The 23,858-nt window shown below is 30.1% G+C and overlaps 2 protein-coding genes across 2 annotated transcripts; one reads left to right on the plus strand and one right to left on the minus strand.

The window, feature by feature from the left end:
- The first annotated feature begins 946 nt into the window (after positions 1 to 946).
- LOC132934716 (cathepsin B-like cysteine proteinase 4) lies at positions 947 to 10,823 on the plus strand. Its single transcript, XM_061001054.1, has 6 exons — positions 947 to 1,320; positions 6,675 to 6,905; positions 6,986 to 7,186; positions 7,294 to 7,441; positions 7,509 to 7,619; positions 10,282 to 10,823. Exons 1-6 carry the CDS (start codon positions 1,195 to 1,197, stop codon positions 10,491 to 10,493), a joined length of 1,029 nt encoding a protein of 342 aa, XP_060857037.1. The 5' UTR covers positions 947 to 1,194; the 3' UTR covers positions 10,494 to 10,823.
- Positions 10,824 to 20,355: 9,532 nt separating this feature from the next.
- On the minus strand, positions 20,356 to 23,347 carry LOC132935511 (cathepsin B-like cysteine proteinase 4). The gene is made up of 6 exons (XM_061002089.1): positions 23,136 to 23,347; positions 21,440 to 21,670; positions 21,171 to 21,371; positions 20,948 to 21,095; positions 20,761 to 20,871; positions 20,356 to 20,649 (listed from the first exon to the last, which is right to left on the minus strand). The coding sequence occupies exons 1-6, from the start codon at positions 23,253 to 23,255 to the stop codon at positions 20,438 to 20,440; spliced, it is 1,023 nt and encodes a 340-aa protein (XP_060858072.1). The 5' UTR covers positions 23,256 to 23,347; the 3' UTR covers positions 20,356 to 20,437.
- Positions 23,348 to 23,858: the final 511 nt, after the last annotated feature.

The raw sequence follows: 23,858 nt of genomic DNA on the forward strand, positions 1-23,858 counted from the left end.
AAAAAATCAAATTAAAATTAAGAAAAAATGGGAATTTTTACGGAAAATCGGTTTTTGACAAAATGAATAAATGCAGGTTTAAATATTGTAATGTTTTTTTTAAATTAGGATTTTTATTTATATTTCATTAAAATGTATGATTATAATTTTATTTCATACTAATTATAATAATACTTTCAAAAAAAAAGATTTAGGTACAAATATCTTTCGGTATTGGTGGAAATTTATATTTCGTGACTGACACGAAAAATTTTCCTTTGTGTCAAATTTTCAATTTTGTGGTTTTGGTACATGTCATTTGTTAACCACTATGTGTACCATATTTGGTACATGGTTCATTTGCGATTTGCCATTCAAGCCAACACGATAAAAGTGAACACGCCTTTCTCGTTACGAACTTATTACAAAAACAAACCTCATATCTAGAACTAATAAATTGAGTTTATAAAACATAAAATGGCTGATTGAAATTTTGTTTGCCTGCGTTGAAATCGTTATACCCACTAAAATCGTACGCGCGTAAACCCCCCCCAGGTAATGTACCGAAAAACAAGTCGGCGGTCAACTTGTCGAAACTTTAAAAACCGAATCCGAACCCAAGAAATATTTTCGTTTACTGCTTATATTGTTTGTGCATAACGTTCGACATTATTGTTGTGGACAAATCCAAAAACGCAGTCATCGGAACTGAATTTCAAGTGGTCTTCTGCAACGCAACACGCGTAATAAACGTATTAAGAGTGTATCGGTTCCGTAGTTTGTACTCGAATGATATTCACACGCGACAACACTATTGCCCACAGAAAATACAAGGTGCGAACCGCACAGTGTAACACTCACTCGACGTCGGCGTTGAAGAGTTTTCGCCTTGGAACGTTTACGACCGCAATATAACAGGTGTATCGCGTATCTTTATTCGGTGTGCCCGGATAACGGGATTAAGATATTAATATGATGTACCCGCCGTGTACATCGCAGTACGCCTGCTAATTCGTATTTTACACGGTGCATATTATAAGACATTAACCGCCCAACGTTCGTTCTACGAGTGCAAACGGCGTACGCAGTACCTATACGTCGGGTGACTTACCCGCAATACATTACTACAGGCGCAGGCAATATTGTCGTGGGCACCGGAAATCAATTCCGGACGACATTTACCGCCGTTTTCGAGGAAATACGACTGCACGGACCATGGGCGGTAGGATGTGGATTTCGTCGTCTGTGATTTTACTCATCGGCGTCTATGCGACGGAACAGGCGTATTTTCTGGAAGAAGATTTCATCGAAAGCATCAACGAAAAAGCAAAGACGTGGAAGGTGAGATAATTGCGCGCGGTGCAACATTAAAACAACAGAGGCACATTTTAATGCCAAAATAGCTGACCGTGCCAGTCAGGCTCCAGTGGCTTTGTCAAAATTCGAACTCTAAATACTTATAAAAAAAAAATTGTGCCAATGTATTTTTAATATTTTTCAACTGCTATTGTAACGATATATCAGGAGCATTGCATTAAATTTTCACGCTTTTTTACCCAGAAATATAATTTTATTAGTATTTATAGAAAAATGACTGAAAACTGAAAATGTCCTAAACAGCTCAAAATAAGTCAACATTTTTGGAAAATGCTAATATAAACATTCAGTCAAAATTTCATGTACCTACAGTTGCACCAAAAACCAAAAAATTGAACTTCACTCTATATTAAGTATAATATTATATATTATCGAAAGGAAATTTTATAATTTTAAGCCTCTAGATTGTGATACTGTCGATTTTTACGAACCGGAACTCTTAAATTTTAATTTTCACCAACCGGAACGGACGCAAAGTTTACACCTATCGAAGTTGGAGTGATCTTTATTTAAAATTTTGCAGTATTACGTCCATTAAAGTGAAAAAAAAACGGTTTAGGGTTTTACCTGAGTGAATAATTTACATCATTTTTCGTTAACAGTTTTTATATAACTGGTTATAAGTTATTACAAATTATAGAGTTAGTCTCAAATTTAGCTTCTTCGGTCCGTAATAAACGTGGTATACCATTATTATAATAATCTATGGTGGTTGATACACAATACGACGATCATGGCAGACGTTTAGAATTGTTCTAAATCAGCCAAAAAAAAATCTGAAACTATGATTATTGACACCTTGGTCATATTTAACAATTTATTTTATGATTATTAAAAATGATCAACAATTTTATTGACCTACTGTGTGTATCAAATTGGTGGTAAAAAGATTTTTTTTTGTAGAAGAAAGACATTTCAAGGGGGCTAGAACCCAGCTAGAACCCTACCCCTGCGTACGCTACTGCTGACACAAATCTGTTACTCTGATTGGAATTACAATAACGTTTGTGGTGGTCTATACCATTTTGATTTACCTTGCTTGTGGCTTATCATATGATATTATATGATGCTCAAAAGTACCAAATTTTGAGATACTTTAAGACACCATTTAATGGCTTTGAAATTATTATTTTAAAAAAAATTGAAAGTTAGGATACACACAATCACCTCGTGACAAAGAAGATAGTTAATTAAAATAAAATCCGATGTAACCTTTTGTATAGTATAGGTTAAGCCGGTTTGAGTTTCGACAGTAACCATATTAAGTGGGCGCAATGGAACTGAAATGAAAATGAAAATGTTCAATTCCACTCATCGATATTTCTTTTTTCTGATTTGAATGTAGAGTATTTATAAATTTTTACGATTTTTAATTAGATTTTGAACATATTTTTTTTTCGATTTAAAATATAATTTTATATTTTTACAATTTTAATTTATAATTACGAGAAACCTGTGGTTGGCGTTTGCGCATAACAAATAAGTACAAAAGTTTATAAAAGTAAAAATGCCCAGTACTTTTCCAAAGCGTCAGGAAAAACAAACAAACAATTAAGGGACAATTGAGATTTTTATGCAAAACCAGCTTTTGAAAAAATCTTTTTTTTTATATAACACTAAAAAAATAAATGTAAATACTTGTAATTACAATTTTTCATATAATTTTTATTATTAGGATTTAATATATAGGTACACCAAAAAATGTTCAAAACATTTTGCATATTTTTTCGCTGTTAATAAGCATAAGACAATTTCGATTTTTATTTGTATTTTTTAATTATTGTTGATATAAAAATTTTCAATATTTAAAAAAATATGAAAATTGAATAAAAGGTTCCTCATAAGTTGTTGTTAATGAAAAAAAAAGTAGAGCGTAAATCTAATAATAATTTTTTATCAACGTCTGAATTTTGAATTTTGACAACATTCATGAAAATCACGACAATTTGAAAATTATTTTGTGTTAAAATCCATAAAAAAAACTATAAAATTTTCGAAATGTTTTCACTCGTTTTGAGTTATTTATAGATATTTGAAATTTGATTTTTTTTTATAAATATCAATAAAATGTACTTCGTTGAATCCAAATGCTTGAAAATGTAATATAACATTTCTCATAAGTTGTTATAATATTAGCAGTTGAGAAATATTAAAGATAACGGGTTTTTTTTTATAAGTACTTAATGTTGATGTTTAGATTTTACAAAATTTATCAAAATCTTGAAAATGTACTTATATTATTTTATAGTTAAAATATTTTTATCGTCGCTTAGAATTATTTATTATTTTTGGTATAAAATGATTTTATATTATTGAATTAAAATGTCATCCATTACAGTATCTATCTAGACACCTAATGTACAGTAGAGTGTCAAGGATTCTAAGCAGAGACCAGAATCGGAACCGAAAACATCTGGTTCTGGAACCGGAACCTTTATTTCAAAAAATTAAAAACCGTAACCGTAACCGTAACCTTAATTATAAAAAAAGGTGGATAAGTGGATGTCGCTCTGCTGTACAGTATGTTACAAGTGGGTCACTGTAATGGATGGTGTTAAATTTGAATTCAATGATATAATATCATTGTATAAGAAAAACGATTCTGAGCGAAAACGGTCAGTCAGCCTATGATATTACCAAGTATATTTGATGATATTATTGTGAATAAAGTAATTTATATATATCCTATTTACGTGGAGCCTTGTTTTAAATTTTCAATCCTTAGCCAAAAAAGTTGAACATTTTATACATTTTTAACTACAAAATAATTATTGAATTTTAAATTTGATAAACTTTGTTAACATTTGAACTTTCAATGCTTATAAAAAAAAAATTGTGTCTATGTATTTTTAATATTTTTCAATTGCTATTAGAACGATATATCAGGAGCCTTATATTAAATTTTCACGCTTTTTTACCCAACAAAAAATTTTTTATTGATAATTATAGAAAAAAAAAATAAAAAAATTGAAAACTAACCATGTCCGTAAACAGCTCAAAAAGAGTCAAAATATTTTCAAAATTTTATGGTGTATAGAAAATGCTAGTATAAACATTCAGTCAAAATTTCATGTCCCTGCGGTCATTTGTTTTAGAGATAAAAAAAAACAAAAAAAAACACACACATTATTGTAAAATCAATACATTCATCGCTTCGCTCAGAATCCAAAAGTTATTTAGGTTAGGGTAGACTAGTTATTTGGACTAGTAAAAGTAAGACTATAGAAATGACTATTTTGTTTATCCGTTTGCAGGTTCAGAAAAATAAAAGTAAAATCTTTTAATGTTTTTTTTTATTTTGTGTAGTTACTATTGTTACACTTTTTTTTAACTTTTCATAATACCTTCTATTTTCATGAAATAATTACAATTTAAACATGAATAAATAAATTGTTTCAGACTATTTTTTTTAATAAATCTTTAATAATCAGAAATCAAAATTAACCGAAAATAACCGGTATTTTTCAAAACCGATATTAACCGGTTCTGGAACTCTTATATTTTTTTTTGGAAAAGCGAAACGAAACCGGAACCCTTAAACAAATTAATTTAATAACCGGAACCGGAACCGAAAAACCCTATAGGTTCCAGTCCCTGATTCTATGGTCGCGTCTAGTGACTGGAGCGGCTGACGTGGAGCAATTTTTATTTTGGCCGCGCGGCCGGCTTTGGTTTCCCAACAACTTACCCACATACTTACATATATGAAGCATGATTTAAAACGGTATAGTTGACCAATGATCCATTACAAAAAATGTTATCACACGGCATACGATTTGAATTCAAAAGCCACCCGATCACAGAGCTACCGGTGGTAAAGTAAAATGTGTGAAAAAGTTAATTAGTTAAATATTAGTCAATACCGTGTACAGACATTAATACAATGAGTAAATGACACGTAAAAAAAAATTGTCACCAGAAGCATAAGTATCTGGATTGAAATCCTATGCCGTCTTATCATAGCTCATTGATCAACCATTCTATCTTAAATCGTGATTTGAAATGTTACCGAATATTATTAATTATATTATAATATTATATCATACAAATCCGATAAGTCGTTTTATCATCTAAATTTTTATTAAATACCTAATAAATACATTTTTTCATTTAACTTAAACACGGCAACTATGGCCATTACTTTTTGTTGTTTTCATAGTGGGGGGGGGGGGGGGGGAGCGGTTGGAACGGTTGGTTGAAACACGTTTTTAGGTTTGGCAAAATTTCAAGTTGGGCACCCGTAGGTTTTTGCCATACCCGGGTGGGGCATCTCTTTCCGGACACTGCATGTGACTTGCCTGAAGAAAAATTCCACCCGTGGCCGGGATCGAACCGGTGTCGGTGCGCGTCGCAACCGACGCCTTAGTCCACTCCGTCCACCTTAATTTTTTTTTTTATTAGTAATTTTTTATTATAGTAATTAAAACATTAATTTTAGTAATTTTCGCTATCTACCTTTTTGGGTCATCAATATCCTATCTTTATTATAAAGATATGCTTACTATATTATATAGTTTATAATTGTTGTTAACAATATTTTCGTCAGGTCCAAAAAATGATGACGATCTCGAAAAAAACACACTCATAATTATTGTAAAACTTATTCTTCCATCGCTCCTCTCAGAAGAATCATAAATTAACTTTTTTTTTCATCCAAGTTGAGTTAGTATTTTTTCCCATATCATCTTTAAGCTTTTACAGTTAAATAATATAAAAAACTATTAACTTTTAATTTCGCCTTCACAATGTTGACATAACTCGTCTAACAAAAGTTAATTTATTTATTTATTAATTCGTTTTTTTTAATTTCAATAGCTATTAGTACAACACTATTATATTAATTTATTTAAATCATATGAATTATAGGCACCCAGCTCAATTATAATTTATAAAGTTTATATCAACATTTTACTTTGTCATTATACGGATTGGAAATATTTATCCATGCTTCATAATTCACAATTCAAAATTCAACATTTTGATAAATACAATAATTACTATTGCTTTGTGTTTATTACATTTACATAGCAATAAAATACGTATAATATGAAAATGTGATTATCTTAGAGCTAAACACAAATCACAGTTTTTTTTTTTTTTTATAAAACACGATGCTTTGATTACTAAACAAATAAAATTACTTAAAAACATGTCACAATTTATTAACCAATGATTCCAAATACCCTATTCCCTATTCCCTGTCACGCATAACATAATATAAAATAAATTGTAAATTATTATTTTTAGCATCTTTATTGTTATACGTACCTAATGATAAAATATAATATACTAACCGTAAGATACAATAATTCAATTAGGCCGGTATTAACTTCGATCCAAACACACCGAAGGAATACATCGTCAAACTTTTGGGATCGAAAGGAGTACAAGTCCCACACAAACTCAACCTTAAAATGTACAAATCAGATGACGAAGCTTACGTGAACCTGTTTGGCCGAATTCCGAGGAAGTTTGACGCGAGAAAAGAGTGGAGACGGTGTGTAACGATCGGGCAAGTCCGAGACCAAGGAAACTGTGGATCGTGTTGGGTACGTCTGAGTGATGATGAGTTTGAGCCAAAACTGTAGTTGTGGTAATGCATATTATGTTGTACGTACATTTTCAATAGGCGTTCGCTACGAGTTCAGCGTTTGCCGACCGGCTGTGTATAGCATCGAACCACGAATTCAACGAACTGTTATCCGCAGAGGAGTTAACTTTTTGCTGCCATCTGTGCGGTTTCGGGTGTCACGGAGGTTACCCGATTAAAGCTTGGAGTTATTTCAGGCGACACGGTATCGTGACAGGAGGAGATTATCAATCGGAAGAGGTAGGTAGAAATGGGTCGGACTAGAAGAAAAGTGTATACGCGGAATTTTCTGCGTGGGAAATCGATGGACGCCCATCATTAATTTTATTATTCGTGTGGACTGTTAGGGTTGTGCGCCGTACCGAGTGCCGCCTTGCATTACTGACGAATATGGAAATAACACGTGCAGAGGTCAACCAATGGAGAGAAATCACAGATGCACGAGGATGTGTTACGGAGATCAAGAAATCAATTATGACGATGACCACAGATTCAGTATGATTTGCTTTGATATTTTTATGGGTATACCTAAGTTTTAAATTCGATTAAATTATGATTGCAGCGAGAGACTATTACCACCTCACATATGCAAGTATCCAAAAAGACGTTATGACTTATGGACCGATCGAAGCGTCGATGGACGTGTACGACGACTTTCCCAGTTACAAGTCAGGTAAAAGTGCATTGATATGGATGACTTATCGTTCTAAGATTGTTTTCAATTTTTTTTAAGGAGATTCGGTACCGACCACTTTTTTTACGAAAACAAACCAATATTTGCAAATATTAACGATAGCACTAATAGTGTGCCGATAAGTTTAAAACACACACTTGAATTCGGTGTGATGTTTAGTAATTGAGATCGTCCAACTTTATATCAAATTTCTGGGTGCACATGGTTTGCGCACATTTACTAAAATTACAACTCATTTGCGCACATTTTTACAACTCGTTTGCGCACAGATTATTTCTAGTGTAACCACTGGTTTGCGCACACATTTCCCTTCCCACTTTTACAGACTTAGGACTGTCAGTGAATATTTTAACTTCACTGGTGTGGTTAAAAATGTATTTTTGGTGTGTTGTGTTAAAGAATATGTACAATTAATTTTTATTTTAGCGGTCATCTATTTATGTTTAAAAGCGGTTGCCCATTTGTTCCAAGTAATTCAATTGATCAATTTCATTGTTTGAATATTTTGTCCACAAATTGTTCATATACTCAATTTTTTGTAATATTTCTTTCCGGCGATAGTTATTAATATTCATTTTTATTGAATTCAGTTTAAGATCAGTTTCTGATTGAATGTTTAAAATAACATCTATTACTTGGTATACGTGTGGATGAGGGTTATAGAATTGATTATTAAAATGCCTATGGAATGCTTCAGCTCCGTTCGTTGTTCTGGGTAAATCATCTGGTTTTTCTGCCCACAGGGATGTATTGAAGATTGAATTAGGTGATATATATGATTAAAAAACATAATCAGAGAAGTATAATCCATCAGGTGGAGCAATAGCTATTAAATTTGAAAATGCTATTTCTATTTCATCGGGTGGCAAGTACGGCAAACCAAAAAAATATTTAAGCCATTTACCTACATCTGAATTATTATTTTTATATTCCCGTAATAATTTACTACTTTTTTGTATTCGACGAAACCAAGATTGAGCTAAATGAAATGTGCAGCATACAATTTTACACTGTGGAAAGACATTTAAAATTGAGTTATGAGCTGATTTTTCAAAATCAACATGAAATTCTTTAATAATAAGTTGCCGATCGACAATGTGAGTACAAAGATTTTGAAGTGTTTCCCACATAGTTGTGTATGTTGACGTATGTTTATCTTCTAAAAAACAAAATACTACTGGTACGTAAAAATAATTTTGATAAATATGAATGGTATACAGCTGTGTAAATAATTTTGGGCAATAAGAAAATGTTCCATCTCCAAATACATGTGGAGCATCACATAAAGTACTCAAATTTGTTGAGCATGTAAGCAATACTACACTACTATCATCACTGAAATACATAAATTGTTCATCTTTAAATTTAACTTGGAATTCTTTCAGCTGTAATACAGCCTCGTTAACAGTCTTTGGGAGTTTTGGGAAATGTTTTTTTCTAGTTGCATACATTGAATTTCGTAACAAATGCATGTCACCATGATTTAAATTATAATCTGATTTTAATAATAATTCTCGTCTAATAATTTTACTTGGTTGTGTATGCATTTCTTCAACGGCTTTTCTTTTAACAGAACTACGGATAATATCTTTATGTACTGCGTTCTCAGAATATTCACTGTGATTATGTTCGTTTTTATGATTAATAATACTTGTACACTGAGGATTTAATGTAGCAATTGCCTTACATTTTTTATTGGTACATCGAAATGAAAAATTCCCACATTTTAATTTTCTGTACTTCGAAAACTTAAAATTGTCAATAGAAACACACATTTTACCGCGACGCGTATAGTATATATTTGTTATTTCGTAATCCATATTTCTGTAAGCGCTATACGAGAGAATTGTCGAAACTAAAACTAAAAATTTGTGTTTGCGATTTCAAAACGATAGTACCAGTTTATTGATGGGTCATAAATACTGATAAAGTTTATCGAAGTAATATTGCCGATTACAGACCATTATCTGCGTCTAAAAACCAATTATACTTAATATCACTGTTGGCACGTGTGTTGTGTAAAGCTGTGTTGTAGGTATATAATAATATTATGTACAAAATATAATCATGGCTATACCATATTATTGTATATAATATGTTGTGCGCAATCGAGTGGTTCCTTCTACAATATGTTGTGCGCAAACGAGTTACAGGTTTTAGCAGGGAAATTTTAAAATGTGCGCAAACTAGTTGTAGCCAAATTTCTACCCTAATATTCCCGTTCAATTTGTTTTGAAACGTACAAAACTAAGAACAGTCATACTTATTACATCCATACACTTAAATTGAATTTCATATCGAATTTTAGTACGACATACGTTTTTAGATTTCTTGTTGCATTATACTAGCTTTGTCTGTCCGTCGGAAAACATGTACAAACTCGTCACAGGCAAAACCCAATACTCGTCTGGCTCAGAATGGTGTGACATACCTATTCGAGCTTCCTCCCACTAATTTTGCACTTCAATCACACGCACTAGTAGGTATTTTCACACGAATCGCACGCACTTAGACTAAGTTCGGCTATGTTGAACTCCTTAAACGTGTTCACCATCGAATCTCCCCGAGGAGAAAGCAAGGGAACACGTGCGTGAGGAATGGTCGTTTTCAAACAGTTTAACCTTGATTGTATGAGTTTCAGGTGTTTATGAAAAATCGGAAAATGCTACATACTTGGGAGGACATGCCGTGAAGTTGATCGGTTGGGGTGACGAATTCGGAGTCCCGTATTGGTTGATGGTCAACTCTTGGAACGAAAATTGGGGGGACAAGGGTCTTTTCAAAATTCGACGAGGGACGAACGAATGCGGAGTCGATAATTCGACGTCCGCTGGTATTCCAGTGGTTTACTAAGTGATATGCATACGATTACAATCAATTAAAATATAACGTAGTTTATAGCTTATGGTTTAAAATGTTCAATACAATAGGATTACAATTTTTAGTTCTATTGAAAAAACGTTATTCTTTTTATGATTGCTCACTGTCAGTTCTAATCACGCCGTAGATTTTATTTTATGTTTATCGAATTAATATATTTTTACATATTGTCAACATTTTCCTAGGAGAAAATTATTTTTTTTTTTACTTTTAAAAATACTTTTTTCACACATCAAAGATTTAGTAAAATACATATTCAATGCTTTTGTGATCAATAATATAACTGTTCAAGTTGTCACATTTTATCGACTATTTGTATTATGTAGGTAAGCTATTTCATGTTAAAATATCGAATTCAAATGCTCAACGGTTGGGTTATTGGAAAAAATATAGTCATCTTTTTGCTCAATGACATATACGTAGCCTTAAAACACGTACAATATTATCATATTGTTTATTATCGCTGTAAACGATTGTTTTAGACACAATATAATGTTATGACTGTACAAATATGCTTGAGAAATTGAGTAATGAATTTATTAATGCGAATTTTGTTTTATACGATCAATGAACGTTTAAACTTCATATTCCATAATACAATATAATATATTAGACAATGTCGTTAACATTTTATTTTTAATTACGAGGGACGCTTTTATACTCCATGGTGTTTATTTTCAACTTAAATGTGACAGGACTCCATGTGATTACTGAACTCTAGTGACACGCTCGTGATGGCAAGTGAGGAGGCTTATTTATAATTTTGGATTTCTATATGGATCTAGAACTTGTAACTATTAAATACTAGTTACATCCACGATGTTCTTCGCACAAGTTGCAAACATTGTCTGTTTCATTATTTTGATATTATAGGTACTTATGTTTTACTTACTCCCATTAAAATAATATACACCTTATTATTGGTTTGTATCATCAGCACCGCAGTTGGTGACGCTAGGTACAATTTATTTTCAATTAAATAAAAATCATTTTCACCACAAGCTATTATTATATTTGTATTTTTTTCACAAACATTTTATTGTTATTATTTTTTTATTTGTTTATTCTTCAAGAAGATAATAGCCCCACTGGACATGATCGTCTGAGGCTATTAGTTCACAACTTGGAATATAAATTCATTAAATAAATAATACAATTAGACAATTCAAATAAAAATATAAATAAATACCTATTATTTCATTTTTTATATAAATAAGTAATATTATGTAAAAGTCATGTAGTTAAATAATAAAGTATAAAGTGGTATTGTAACCTAACCTGTGAGATTTTTTACTACACCACACTCCGAGGTATAAGACCGATCTCCATGTCTATCTATGCTCACCACCTTATACTATTATTATTAACTATTTATTATATAACGTTAACACATTCAGAGGAAAACTAATACTATAAAAATTATTTTTAAAACAACTCGCCTAATCATCACATAACAAAATAAGGTAGTTTTCAATCATAAGTGGGTAAAATGCTATACGCGTAATACAATTTGAATTCCAAACAGTTAATAGTGAATTTTAATTTTACACATTGAATAATATAGATAATATGTACATAGGTATCATTGTATTTTGGAGTTACACTACAGGGTTACCAGATTATTATTACTATTTGGTTTTGGTATAACTCTAAAATATTGATTTGTTTTGAACTGTTTACGGACAATTTCAGCTTCCAATTTTTTTGGTTTTATTTCTACGAATGTCAACAACATTTTATTTGTCGGGTAAAAAAGCTCGAAAATGTAATTGATTACTGTTACAAAATAGAATATAGGAAAAATCTGAATCACAAGACTAAAACTATTCGACTCAAGTACCTATTGTGGCTTGTACCTAAGTAGGTTTAATGATTATTATTGATACTTGTTATTTATAAATAATTTAAGTATAAACCCAATGCGGGCTAATGTTAACGAAAAATCAAAATACAGCATATCTTAATCTAAATACGCAGGTACCATTGTACCAACAACATAATATTTTCATGATATTGAATAAGTCAACCTCGGTTACTGTGATGTATATTATGTTGAATTTCGATTCGACGACGATCATTGTATACGAAAAACGATTCTTAGCGGAGACAGTGCAGGGTTAGTTTCCATTATTAAGGATTTATTTTATTATTACATGTGACACATATGGATTCGCGCCGTAATTTGTTTTTCCCAATTATTTTGAAAATTAATTACTGGAAATTGTTTTCAATTGACATCAACAAGATCCAATTTTACACCAGAAACCACCCCGAAAGTTGAAGATTAAAGCTTCATTTCTACTCCTAAACGTGACGTCAGACACAAGTAAATTAAATTAAAATAAAAACCCAAATCATATTGAAACATTGCAGATAATAATATCCTCGGAGACATAGACTGAATTGGTTTTTAACAATAAATTAAATTTACATAAAATATACATTTGTAACATTTCAAGTAGGTACCCATGAACAATATATTTGAATTACAAGAAAACAACTAAATTCATTATTGTTCGTTTAAATATTATCTAGTTCCGTCCAAATTTGAATTTAAAATGTCTATAGATTAAAACTGTGTAATATTTTTTAGATTTTTCAGTAACGGTGTGTGCTATTTAGGAGAAACTGTTTTTAAATTTTCAATCATTAGTTATAATAATAAATTGAACATTTTATAAATTTTTACTAATCAAAAATGTGTAAATGTTCGAGATAATGATAAAATATGTTGTCAACATTTGAACTTTAAATACTTACAAAAATAATCATACCTATGAAACTTTAGTATTGTTTAACTGATTTTACAACAACTAATGAACTTGTATTAAATTGTTTACATAACCTTAGGCATAGCTTAATATTATGACGCTGGCTGGTCACTCCGCCCCATTGTAACAGGTGATTATAACTCCCTCATCCGCCAATATATTTTAACCGGTGGAAAGGTAACGACTGGGAAATAATAAACAGGGCCGTAGCAACCGAATATTGCGCCCGGGGCGAAACTTCAAAATGCGCCCTTTAGTATTTTAATTTATAAAAAAACTAAACAGTGTATATTATTTATAAATGCAATATAAATAATGATTTTGCCTTATAATTATGTAAGCGTATGTTAACTTTATTTAAATCAATAGCTTATTAAAATATAAATATACATAATTATTATAAGAACATTGATGTAACATAATAAATAATAATATTATTTTTACTTATAAGTAACATTTAAATTGCAATTTTTCTAGCTTTTTTCCCAGAAAAGTCTTCAATAAGTTTGTTTTTATCTAAAGTATTTACCACTGTATGTTCAATAGATAAAATAGCCATATCAGATATTCGATCTTGTCCCATAGTCGACCTCAAATAGTTTTTTATGAGCTTTAACTTACTGAATGATCTTTCACACGTCGCCACAGTTATTGGCAAAGTCAAAAATATGCGTAAATTTGTACCCGTCGGGAGCATACAGTTTTAGTACGCGCGCCCAGTGACCGAAATACTTCGTAACGCACTAACGCTACTTACACACCGATCGACCTGTTAATTATTGGGTATGGTGTCGATGTGTAATGGTGTATATACTAAATATCTCGAATAAACTGTATGGAAAAAGTTCACAGCAACAAATAGATAATACAGAAAACAATAGATTACGGCCCTTTTACCAATACCATAAATAAATAATAAATATACAGCTATTTGAGCTGTTGAGAAAAAGTAATAATAAATAAATGTATTAAATAAACTCACAATTTGGCTATGCCTGCTGGCCACCTGCTGCTAATATAAAATATTAAAATATAATTAACAGTGATCTACTGCGGCCACGATATTATAATTAATAATTTGTAAAAAATATTACGTTTAACACGGGAAATAGCGCCCAACAAAGATAATATTACAAAAAAAGTACGTAAACGAGACGATTTGACGACGAATAATAAATAAATACTGGCAATTGGCGCGCTCGCGCATATCGCATATGATTAAAAATAATAATAAATACAAAACTTGTAAACATTGCGACGGACGCATCGATTCGCAATCACGTAATCACGTGACATAATCATAACAATATTAATAATAAATAATAATAGATATATTATAAGATGTATAAGAAATAAGAATAGATGAAATGCTCGGCGACAACGCAAACATAATTGGTAATTCCACATTTCCATAAAATAGTAATTATTTTTAATCAATTATTAAGAATTATTTCTTAAGTGTAAGGTCTTCGGTCTTCCTGTACATTGATAGATTGTATTTACTAACTATTATTGGTTTTATGCTTTTATATAAAATATATAATAATTATTAGATATTATTTTCAACTATGCTTCAATTAATATACCTCAAGGACGTTGAAGTTTTTGTAAATAAAATATACAACACTGACCGCTGTAATTTTTAACATAAAATTAAAATTTATAATTTTTGCGCCCTCCCGAGAAAATGCAAATTTTTCATTTTTTGCGCCCTCCCAGGAATTGCGCCCGGGGCGTAGGCACCTCTTGCCCCCCCTTGCTACGGCCCTGATAATAAATGTAACTAATAATTACAAATGATTAACTAATCGTACTTTTTTGACTAAATGTTTGGCACGAATCACAATGCGCAAAAAGTTTTAAAATATAGTATATTATGTATTTTGCGGAAAGAGCGGGAAAATGAGCTATTTCAGTCGCTGGCGACGTGTGCGGCACAAGCAGCATTTCGAAAAAGACTGAAATTGCCTTCCCGCACGAGCCACACATACTGTTTTTTGTCATGCATCTGCGTTCATCGATCACGGCAAAGGTACTCCTGGGATCTGTGCAACAACCAGGCCATTCTACGAAAACAATTTCATGAAAGAAACTATTTGGTTTTTATTTATTTTAAGCGTCATGCACGGAAGTTCTAACATGAAAAGGTATACCAATACAAGATGTAACCAAAAGTTTATGTTTTGTAAGGACCGTGGTATGGATTTAAATATAAATAATAATAATAATTATATTAAAATAAAATAATGATAAAAAAGGTGGGTAAGTGGATGTCGCTTTGCTGTATAATGGATGGTATTAAATATGAATTAAATTATATAATATCCATTGTAAGCGATAAACGATTTTGAGCGGTCAGTGTGGATATTTCATATTATATTTATATTGTTATTAATACGGTAGCTGGTAAGTTGAATTAATATTATAAAATTACAAAAATAACTAAAATCGTTATTCTTTGTTGTTTAGTATGTAATTTCCTCCAAATTTGAACATAAAATAACTATAAAAAAAAACTATGATTTATATTTTTGAGATTTTTTGGTTACAGAAGAACCTACTTACGTGGAACCTTGTTGTAAGTTTTCAATCCTTAGCTATAAACGTTGAACATTTTATAAATGTTTAACTACAAAATCAATTTTAACTTTGATAAATGTTGTGTATAAGTATTTTTAATATTTTCCAACTGCTATTTAAATACTTGTATTAAATTGCCATGCATTTTTACCCAACAATAAAATGAATTGACAATTATAGAAAAAAAAAAATTTAGAAACGACAATGTCCATAAAGAGCTCAAAAAGAGTCAAAAGATTTTAAAAACTGTATGGTGTATAGAAAATAAAAATAAAAATAATATTTTTTTTGATAAAGATAAACAAACTTATGAGGAATCTTGTATTACATTTTCAAAAAATGAAATTTGAAAGTGCCCGTAAATAGCTTTAAACGAGTCAAAATATATTTGAAATTCTAAAAATCAAAATCGATTTTGTCCAAAATTCCTTTAATCCTTATGTTGTTTTTCCCGGCGCTTTTGAAAATAGTTGGGAATTTTAAATGTCGACCTCCCCGAATGCACCAACTAGATTCCTTATCCCATCGAACATGATACTGATGAAGAAGATCGAAGCAGTTTTACTGCCCCAAATAATGGCGAGACACAAACAATTAAAACAAACACACACCATTGTAAAATCAATACATTTATTGCTCCGCTCAGAATCTAAAATATGTTATTCAACCGGACTTTTGTCAAATAAAGTACCGGAACCGATAAAGGAATTTTTAAATTATATAGGTTCTTTTACGTTCAAAAATATAATAATTTTATTTATTATAATTTATCGGTAGGTATTACTATTTTTTTGTATAAATTATAAATAGTTAATTCAGTATCTATGTGTGATCATCTGAGTTTTCTAATATTTCTCATACTATTAATTATAGACCTGTACAAAACCCGCATTCCCGGGTAGGTAGGTTTTTTTTTTAAATTATTATACTTTTATACTTCTACTAAGTCATGCAAGGAGGTTATAAGATGTAATCAAAAGTTTATATTTTGTAAGTACCGTCGTATGGATTTCAGTGTCTGGTTGTGCAGCGTGATATGCGCTTCCAGCACTATGGGGATTCCCACTTTACCGCCCACTGGGCCGAAAAAGGACGCTTTCCAACGCCTCAACCTTCATAGGAAACTAAACTTTCAGTGCAAGCGTGACAAAATAGACAAGGGCGGGAAGTGAGCCACACATACTATTTTTTGTCACGCCCCTGCGTTCATGGAAAAGGTTATGCAGGGATCTATGCAACAATTATAGACTATTCTACAAAAACAATTTCATGGAAGACATTTTATTTTATTTCAAAATTATAATTTTCTCTTTGTATATTTTATTATTGTAACTGATAAGGTTATTATACAAATTGCGTGAAATAAACTTACTAACGATGCGTTCGACGCACTTATCTAGGAACAGTGCATATTAAATATGTTTAAATGTTTATGCGTCATGCAAGAAGGTTATACTATACATTTAAGATGTAACCAAAAGTTTATGTTTTGTAAGGACCGTGGTAGGTATACATTTTAGTTTCTGGTTGTGCTGGGGATACGCGCCCGGCGGCCGGCACTTTTGGGGATTTCTTCTTTTCCGCCCGGCACTTTTGGGATTTCCACTTTACCGCCCGCTGGACGGAAAAAGGACGCTTTCGAACGCTTCAACCGTGGTCGAAAACCAAACTTTCGGTGCAGGCGTGACAGAAAAATACTTTAACTCATCACACTCTTTTTGTCGATTAATATAATATGTCTAGACATTGTTAATCTAAAAATAATAATAAAATGTAAAATTACTCTAAGACTGAAATACTACAATCCTAACTTACAAGAAGTATTGATTTATCAGTATTTATACAATTTTTTGCAGAACCACTTAAAACAGTATTTTAACGTCGTTTATCACATTACCACTAGGTAACCAATATCATGGTAAATGGTTGTGTTCAATTTATTATTTTAAGCCTTAAGGCAAGTAAAGCTAAAGGCATAACCTCATTATATATGTGAAAAAAAGGACAGGAAAGAAAATTATAAATATTTAAGCACATATCATTACATCATTTTAACTTTAATATTTAAATTCTTTGGAAATTGTTTTTCGTATTTTAAACCCTACAAGTTAAATAGTCCAGCAAGCTAATAAGTGTTAGTGCTCGGAAGTTGTACTATTAACATGTTTTTTTTGGGGGAACTATTAGATTTATTGTTAAGTAAGATTGAAACTATTTTAACGACACTACGACAAAAATATTAAATGTCTATATTGCATATATTTTGCATACTTAGTACATTTGTAGTTTTAAGAGTATATTTCTTAATTTTATCATTTTTTAGAGCATATTTGATGATTAGTTATAAGTTTACAGTACAATTTGATATTTATTGGCAATAAAATAAATATATTATAATGTACCTATACATGTTTTGAGAGTTTTTACTAGGTACTATTGTATCATGTTTTTCAAAACTTCAGTTAACATGAAATTCCCATTTTTCATTAATAAATATATATGCGAACTGTGAGTCAATAATAATAAAAAAAATAAGTTCATATTTTACTTTTTTAAGCATATTAGAGCATGCACATTTAATACTTTTTATTTAAGTACATTGAGTACCGAGCCCTCCGAGTAGGCATATAACTGATATATTATATTTATATTCAAACCTGGGCATAAACGAGTTAAAAATTAAGTTAATTTTAACTTTTTAACTTAACTTTTTTTAAATTTAATTTTTATTAACTTAATTTTTTACTTAAATTATTTTAATTGATTTGAACTTAATAAATATCGAGTTATTTTTAATCAAATTCGAGTTAAGTTAATTTATAAATAATTTAATAATAAATATAATAAAAATAAAAATAATTATTGATGATGCATTTTACATAACCATTTACTAGAATAGGAAATCAGAAATATAGCTAAATGTATTTATTGTTCCATCAACCAGAATTCTTCAAGAAAAATAACTTTATACATATAGCAATATCCATTTAGGTGTATCGTACATATAAAAATATACCGTACCATACTGCGGCATATTGTAATAATAGTAGCAATAAAAATAATTAATAAATACTAATAAGTAATAAGTAATATGATATTATATTATTATATTGACATATAATACAAATCAAAAATGTACAATTCTCAAGAACATAATTATATTTTCGTCATAAATAAATTATTTTTTAATTAAAACCAATTAGGCTCATATAATTATTTCCTTTGGTCAATCATATTTATGATTTTTATTATTTTAAACCATATTAATGGGTATTTATATTTATATAGATATTAAAAAAAAAAAAATTTAATAACTTAACTTAAATTAATAAGTTAATTGAAAATGTTCATATACATTTAACCGAGTTAAAAAAAAATTCGGTTAACTGTTAATTCTAAACTTTTTTAAAATGTTTTCTATCAACTTAACTGAACTCGTTTAAAAATTATCATTTACTTAACCAGGCTTGATTATATTGCGGTACTAAATGATTAAAATAAGATCGTTCAAATTCGTAATAATATACAATATTCGAGTGTATTATATTAAGAGGACGTCGGCGTACCATTTGTTTTCTCTCTCTGGCCCACGCGCAACATAGACAAAATTACACCATTGTAAAAGTATATCAACTTTTGATTTTTGTTTTGACAATCTACTCATTTGCTAAATTAAAAAAATATTGATTGAAAATTTCTTATAAAATGTTATAATTATCTATTATTATAAATTGTCTTTTATGTATAGTACAAGTTGTTGGTATATGTATTAACTATATATTTTTATCTATACATAAAACCTCTTTGGGATGATAGTAAAAAAACTAAATATAAAAAAACTATAATTAAAAATAATAAAATAAAATATATAATATAGGTACTTTGTCCAGCGGGAGAACGTGCGGTGGGACCCGGACGAAAATTGAATCTTCGGGGCATCTAAAGAAATTAATAAATTGTATCAATAACAATTCCAATTAAAATTCGTCAAATAATTTTTTAAACAAAAGAAAGAGTTTCCTAATTTTGTAATTATGCGTCTGAAAATATATCCTTAGTAGAATTTTAGTCCGGTTTAAAATATATTATATTATAAAATATGTATATCGGAATCTAATAAGCTGTCTATTGACTTTTAAGTTATTTTCTTCAAGAAATCAAAACCCAAATCTTTATAATACAGAATATAGTATATTATGGTATTTACCGGATTAATTGGTATTTTTTAGTATAGAATTCGAATTTAATAGTCCCAATATTAACAAAAATAAATTTGTAATCAATACATAAACGACTACGAACAGAGTGAATAAAAAAAAAATCGATTAGGTGTAGGTACGTACTCTTGGAATTATTACATTAAAAAAGTAAAATATATATTTTAGACTTGTATCGTGCACACACAAATATTGGCTAAATTATCATGAAGAACAAAAAGTTCAAACTCCATATGTCCGCAAAATAAATCAATAAGCACAGAGCGATTAAAATAATTCAAATAGATTTTATTTAAACACAAAAGACATTGCGGTGTTTTTTTATTTTAATAAAATTAAAACAATTCGGTTAGTTAGTAACTGGTACCCCAGCAGTTGTCGAATTATCGATACCACATTCGTTTGTGCCCCGTTGAATTTTGAAAAGACCGTTGTCGCCCCACTGTGCGTTCCACGAGTTGACCATCAGCCAGTATGGAACTCCGTATTCTTCACCCCAACCGATCAATTTGGCGGCATGTCCTCCCAAGTATGAGGCATTTTCCGATTTCACGTAAACACCTTTCAAACGTTGACATTGCGGTTAGAATTAATAATATTACGATTATCGAAATAGAAGCACAAGACACATAATATTATAATATATTCAATCGTTGATTATTTATCGTTTACCTGACTTGTAACTGGGGAAATCGTCGTACACATCGAACGATGCTTCGATTGGTCCGTAAGTCATAACGTCCTTTTGGATGCTGCCGTACGTTAGGTAGTAGTAGTCACGTGCTACGATCATAAGTTAATAGATTAAGCACGTATTATTTTAACCACATGTAATATATTGTCGAAATAGATCATATACTGTATCTGTGATCTTCGTCGAAATCGAGGTCCTGATTTCCGTAGCACATCCTCGTGCATCTGTGATTCGATTCCATTGGTTTACCTGCACATGTATTATTTCCTTCATCGTCATATGGGCAAGGCGGGACTCTGTATGGTTCACAACCCTAAAAACGATGTGTGCACGGTTAAGCCAAACATAATATTATGTATTAATACTCTTCTCCAAACAAGCCACATACCTCTTGAGATTTGTAGTCTCCTCCGGTTACTAGACCGTGTTTCTTAAAACGTTCCCACGCTTTAATCGGATGACCACCATAACATCCGAAACCACATGTATGACAACAGAAAGTGATTTCTTCGGCGGACAACAATTCATTGAAATCTGCATCTGTAGCTACACATAAACGGTCAGCAAAAGCCGAGCTCGTAGCCACCGCCTAAATAAATATCTTGTTTAAAATGATTATCCAACTCCTGACACATATCAATTTATATTTTTACACACCCAACACGATCCGCAATTTCCTTGGTCACGGACTGCCCCGATCGTGTGACAATGTCTCCATTTTCTCCTAGCGTCAAAGTGCCTTGGAATTCGGCCGAATAGGTTATCGTAAGCGGCATCGTCGGTTTTGTACAGATGAATATTATTTTTGTTTGGAATTTGTACTCCTTTTGATCCCAACATTTTTAAGAAATGTTCCTTTGGTGTATTTGGGTCGAAGTTTACACCTGCCTAATATTTGTTAAATGTGCTGATTAGTAGATATCAAAAATTATTTAAAAAAGTACAATGCATCGCAAATATAATATTTTAACTAAATGTAGGTAGGAATGAAATCCGTGGTTTTGTGCAAGAATGGCCAATGTCACATTTTGACAAAATTGATATTATTTGTCATTAAAATTTGCTTATGTTACTTGTGTTGAAAGGACCAATATCTCTTATGCTGTATGACCAAATTAGATTTGACATTGGCCTTTTCGACAATAATCGATTTAATATGGGCCTTTGTCGACATTGGCCGTTTCGAAATCAATTAATAAAGTTTAAAAATTTACAAGTTACTAACATTATGCTCAATTCAATATTATTATTAGGTTTTCATAAAAAAGTCAAGTTCTTTAATTATTATTAAAAATTGTTTATTTTAAATTTTAATCTTTGGCCAATGTCAAATCAAAGCAATTTTATTATTTTATCTAGGGGCCAATGTCAAACTAAAACGTACATATTCATACATAAAAACAAAATTAGTGTCATACAATGAAATAAAAACAAATGTAATTAAGTAACAGAATTTTTACAGTTCCAACATAAAATTTAAGATTTTTATGTAAATTTTAAAAATTGGCCAATTTATTATTTTAAACTCCTGAGCATTGTCGAAATATGAAATTGGCCCTTCAAGCCACAGAAGTATATTATTCACTTCGATCCATTAAGGTATTAAAATAAAAATTACATTGTGCTTTTAAATTTAATAATATTTGAATTGAATATATTTTTTGATACTTGTCAACTATACAGTATACAGTATTTATTAATAATCTCGTTTAACTTAACTATGGTGATAAATTGTTATAAACAGAATTTTATTTATAGTTTAAATTATGTTTTTATATTCTTACATATTAGCTTTTTACGGTGTGATGAATGTATTGATTTTACTATTTACTATGATATTTTTTCTTGGGGTCTTTGTACATGGTACATAATAAAAAATTCATCAAATAATGCAGGAAATCTATTATCTATTTGGTGTAATTTAAAAATGAATAACCGTAGATACATTAAAATATTAATAAATGATTTTATAAATGTCGATAAAAAATATTTTACTTCTTGTCATGTTTAAAAATGTGCAAATTAGTAGGTTTAAATGCATACAATCTTTAATAATCATATCTAAGATTTTAGAAATCTAATATAATGATTAATATAATCGATTTATTTGATCGACTGGATTTTAAAGTTCGATGAAATATTATAGTCTTGTACAAAATAATGATTTTTTATCAAAAGATTTTCTAATGTTTTTGTTATTCAAAAACGATTACCGTTGAAACTTGATATTTTCACTTTAAATTATCAATTTCCAAACATGATATAGGTAATTATTTTATCCTATCATATAATGAACAATATTTAACAAGACATTATAATTATTCGAACACAATATACATAATTAATGACATACCTTCCATGTAGTTGCTTGTTCGTTGATATTTTCAATGAAATCTTTCTGCAAAAAGTATGCTTGTTCCGTCACATAAACGCTGATGAATATCACAGACAATAACATCAACACCCTAGCCATGGTTGCAACTTTTTCGCTTCAAATTTATTATTTAACAAAATTGAATTAGGAACTCACTGTTGCTGTTCGAACAACAAGAGTAGAATGAGTTTCGATTTCTAATATTTACCATTTATATAAATACACCTGAATACTTGAATAATATAATCGATAATGCTTAAGTCATCATGTCTCCGAAAAATGTTTTAAAAAGATCTCTAGTATTAACATAGATATTGAATAATCAATAAAATGATATTGTCAAATAATTTAATTAAAAACTTCTCATACACTTATAGTCTTATCTTTGAAGCAATTGTGCGAAATTAAGATAATTTTTAATAAACATTTGTTGGTAGGTAGCTTATTATCTAAAATGTATATTTTATTATTATTATTATAAATTAACTTTAATTTATTCAAAATTTTTTTTATGAATATCAGCTATACAATAATAATATCAAGTCTATGTGCCCAGTAACATGAGAAAATATTTCTGAAATTTTGTAGAAAATCCCTTCAAAGTGTAGGGAGGGACCAAGTATTTTCTTTTCGTTATGAGCAATTAATTAGTTTTTAATAAATCTGAATGTTAAGCAAATGTTGAATGAATAAAATTTGTTT

This window comes from Metopolophium dirhodum, chromosome 1 (genome assembly GCF_019925205.1).
Source record: "Metopolophium dirhodum isolate CAU chromosome 1, ASM1992520v1, whole genome shotgun sequence".
NCBI classification, from domain to species: Eukaryota; Metazoa; Arthropoda; class Insecta; order Hemiptera; family Aphididae; genus Metopolophium; species Metopolophium dirhodum.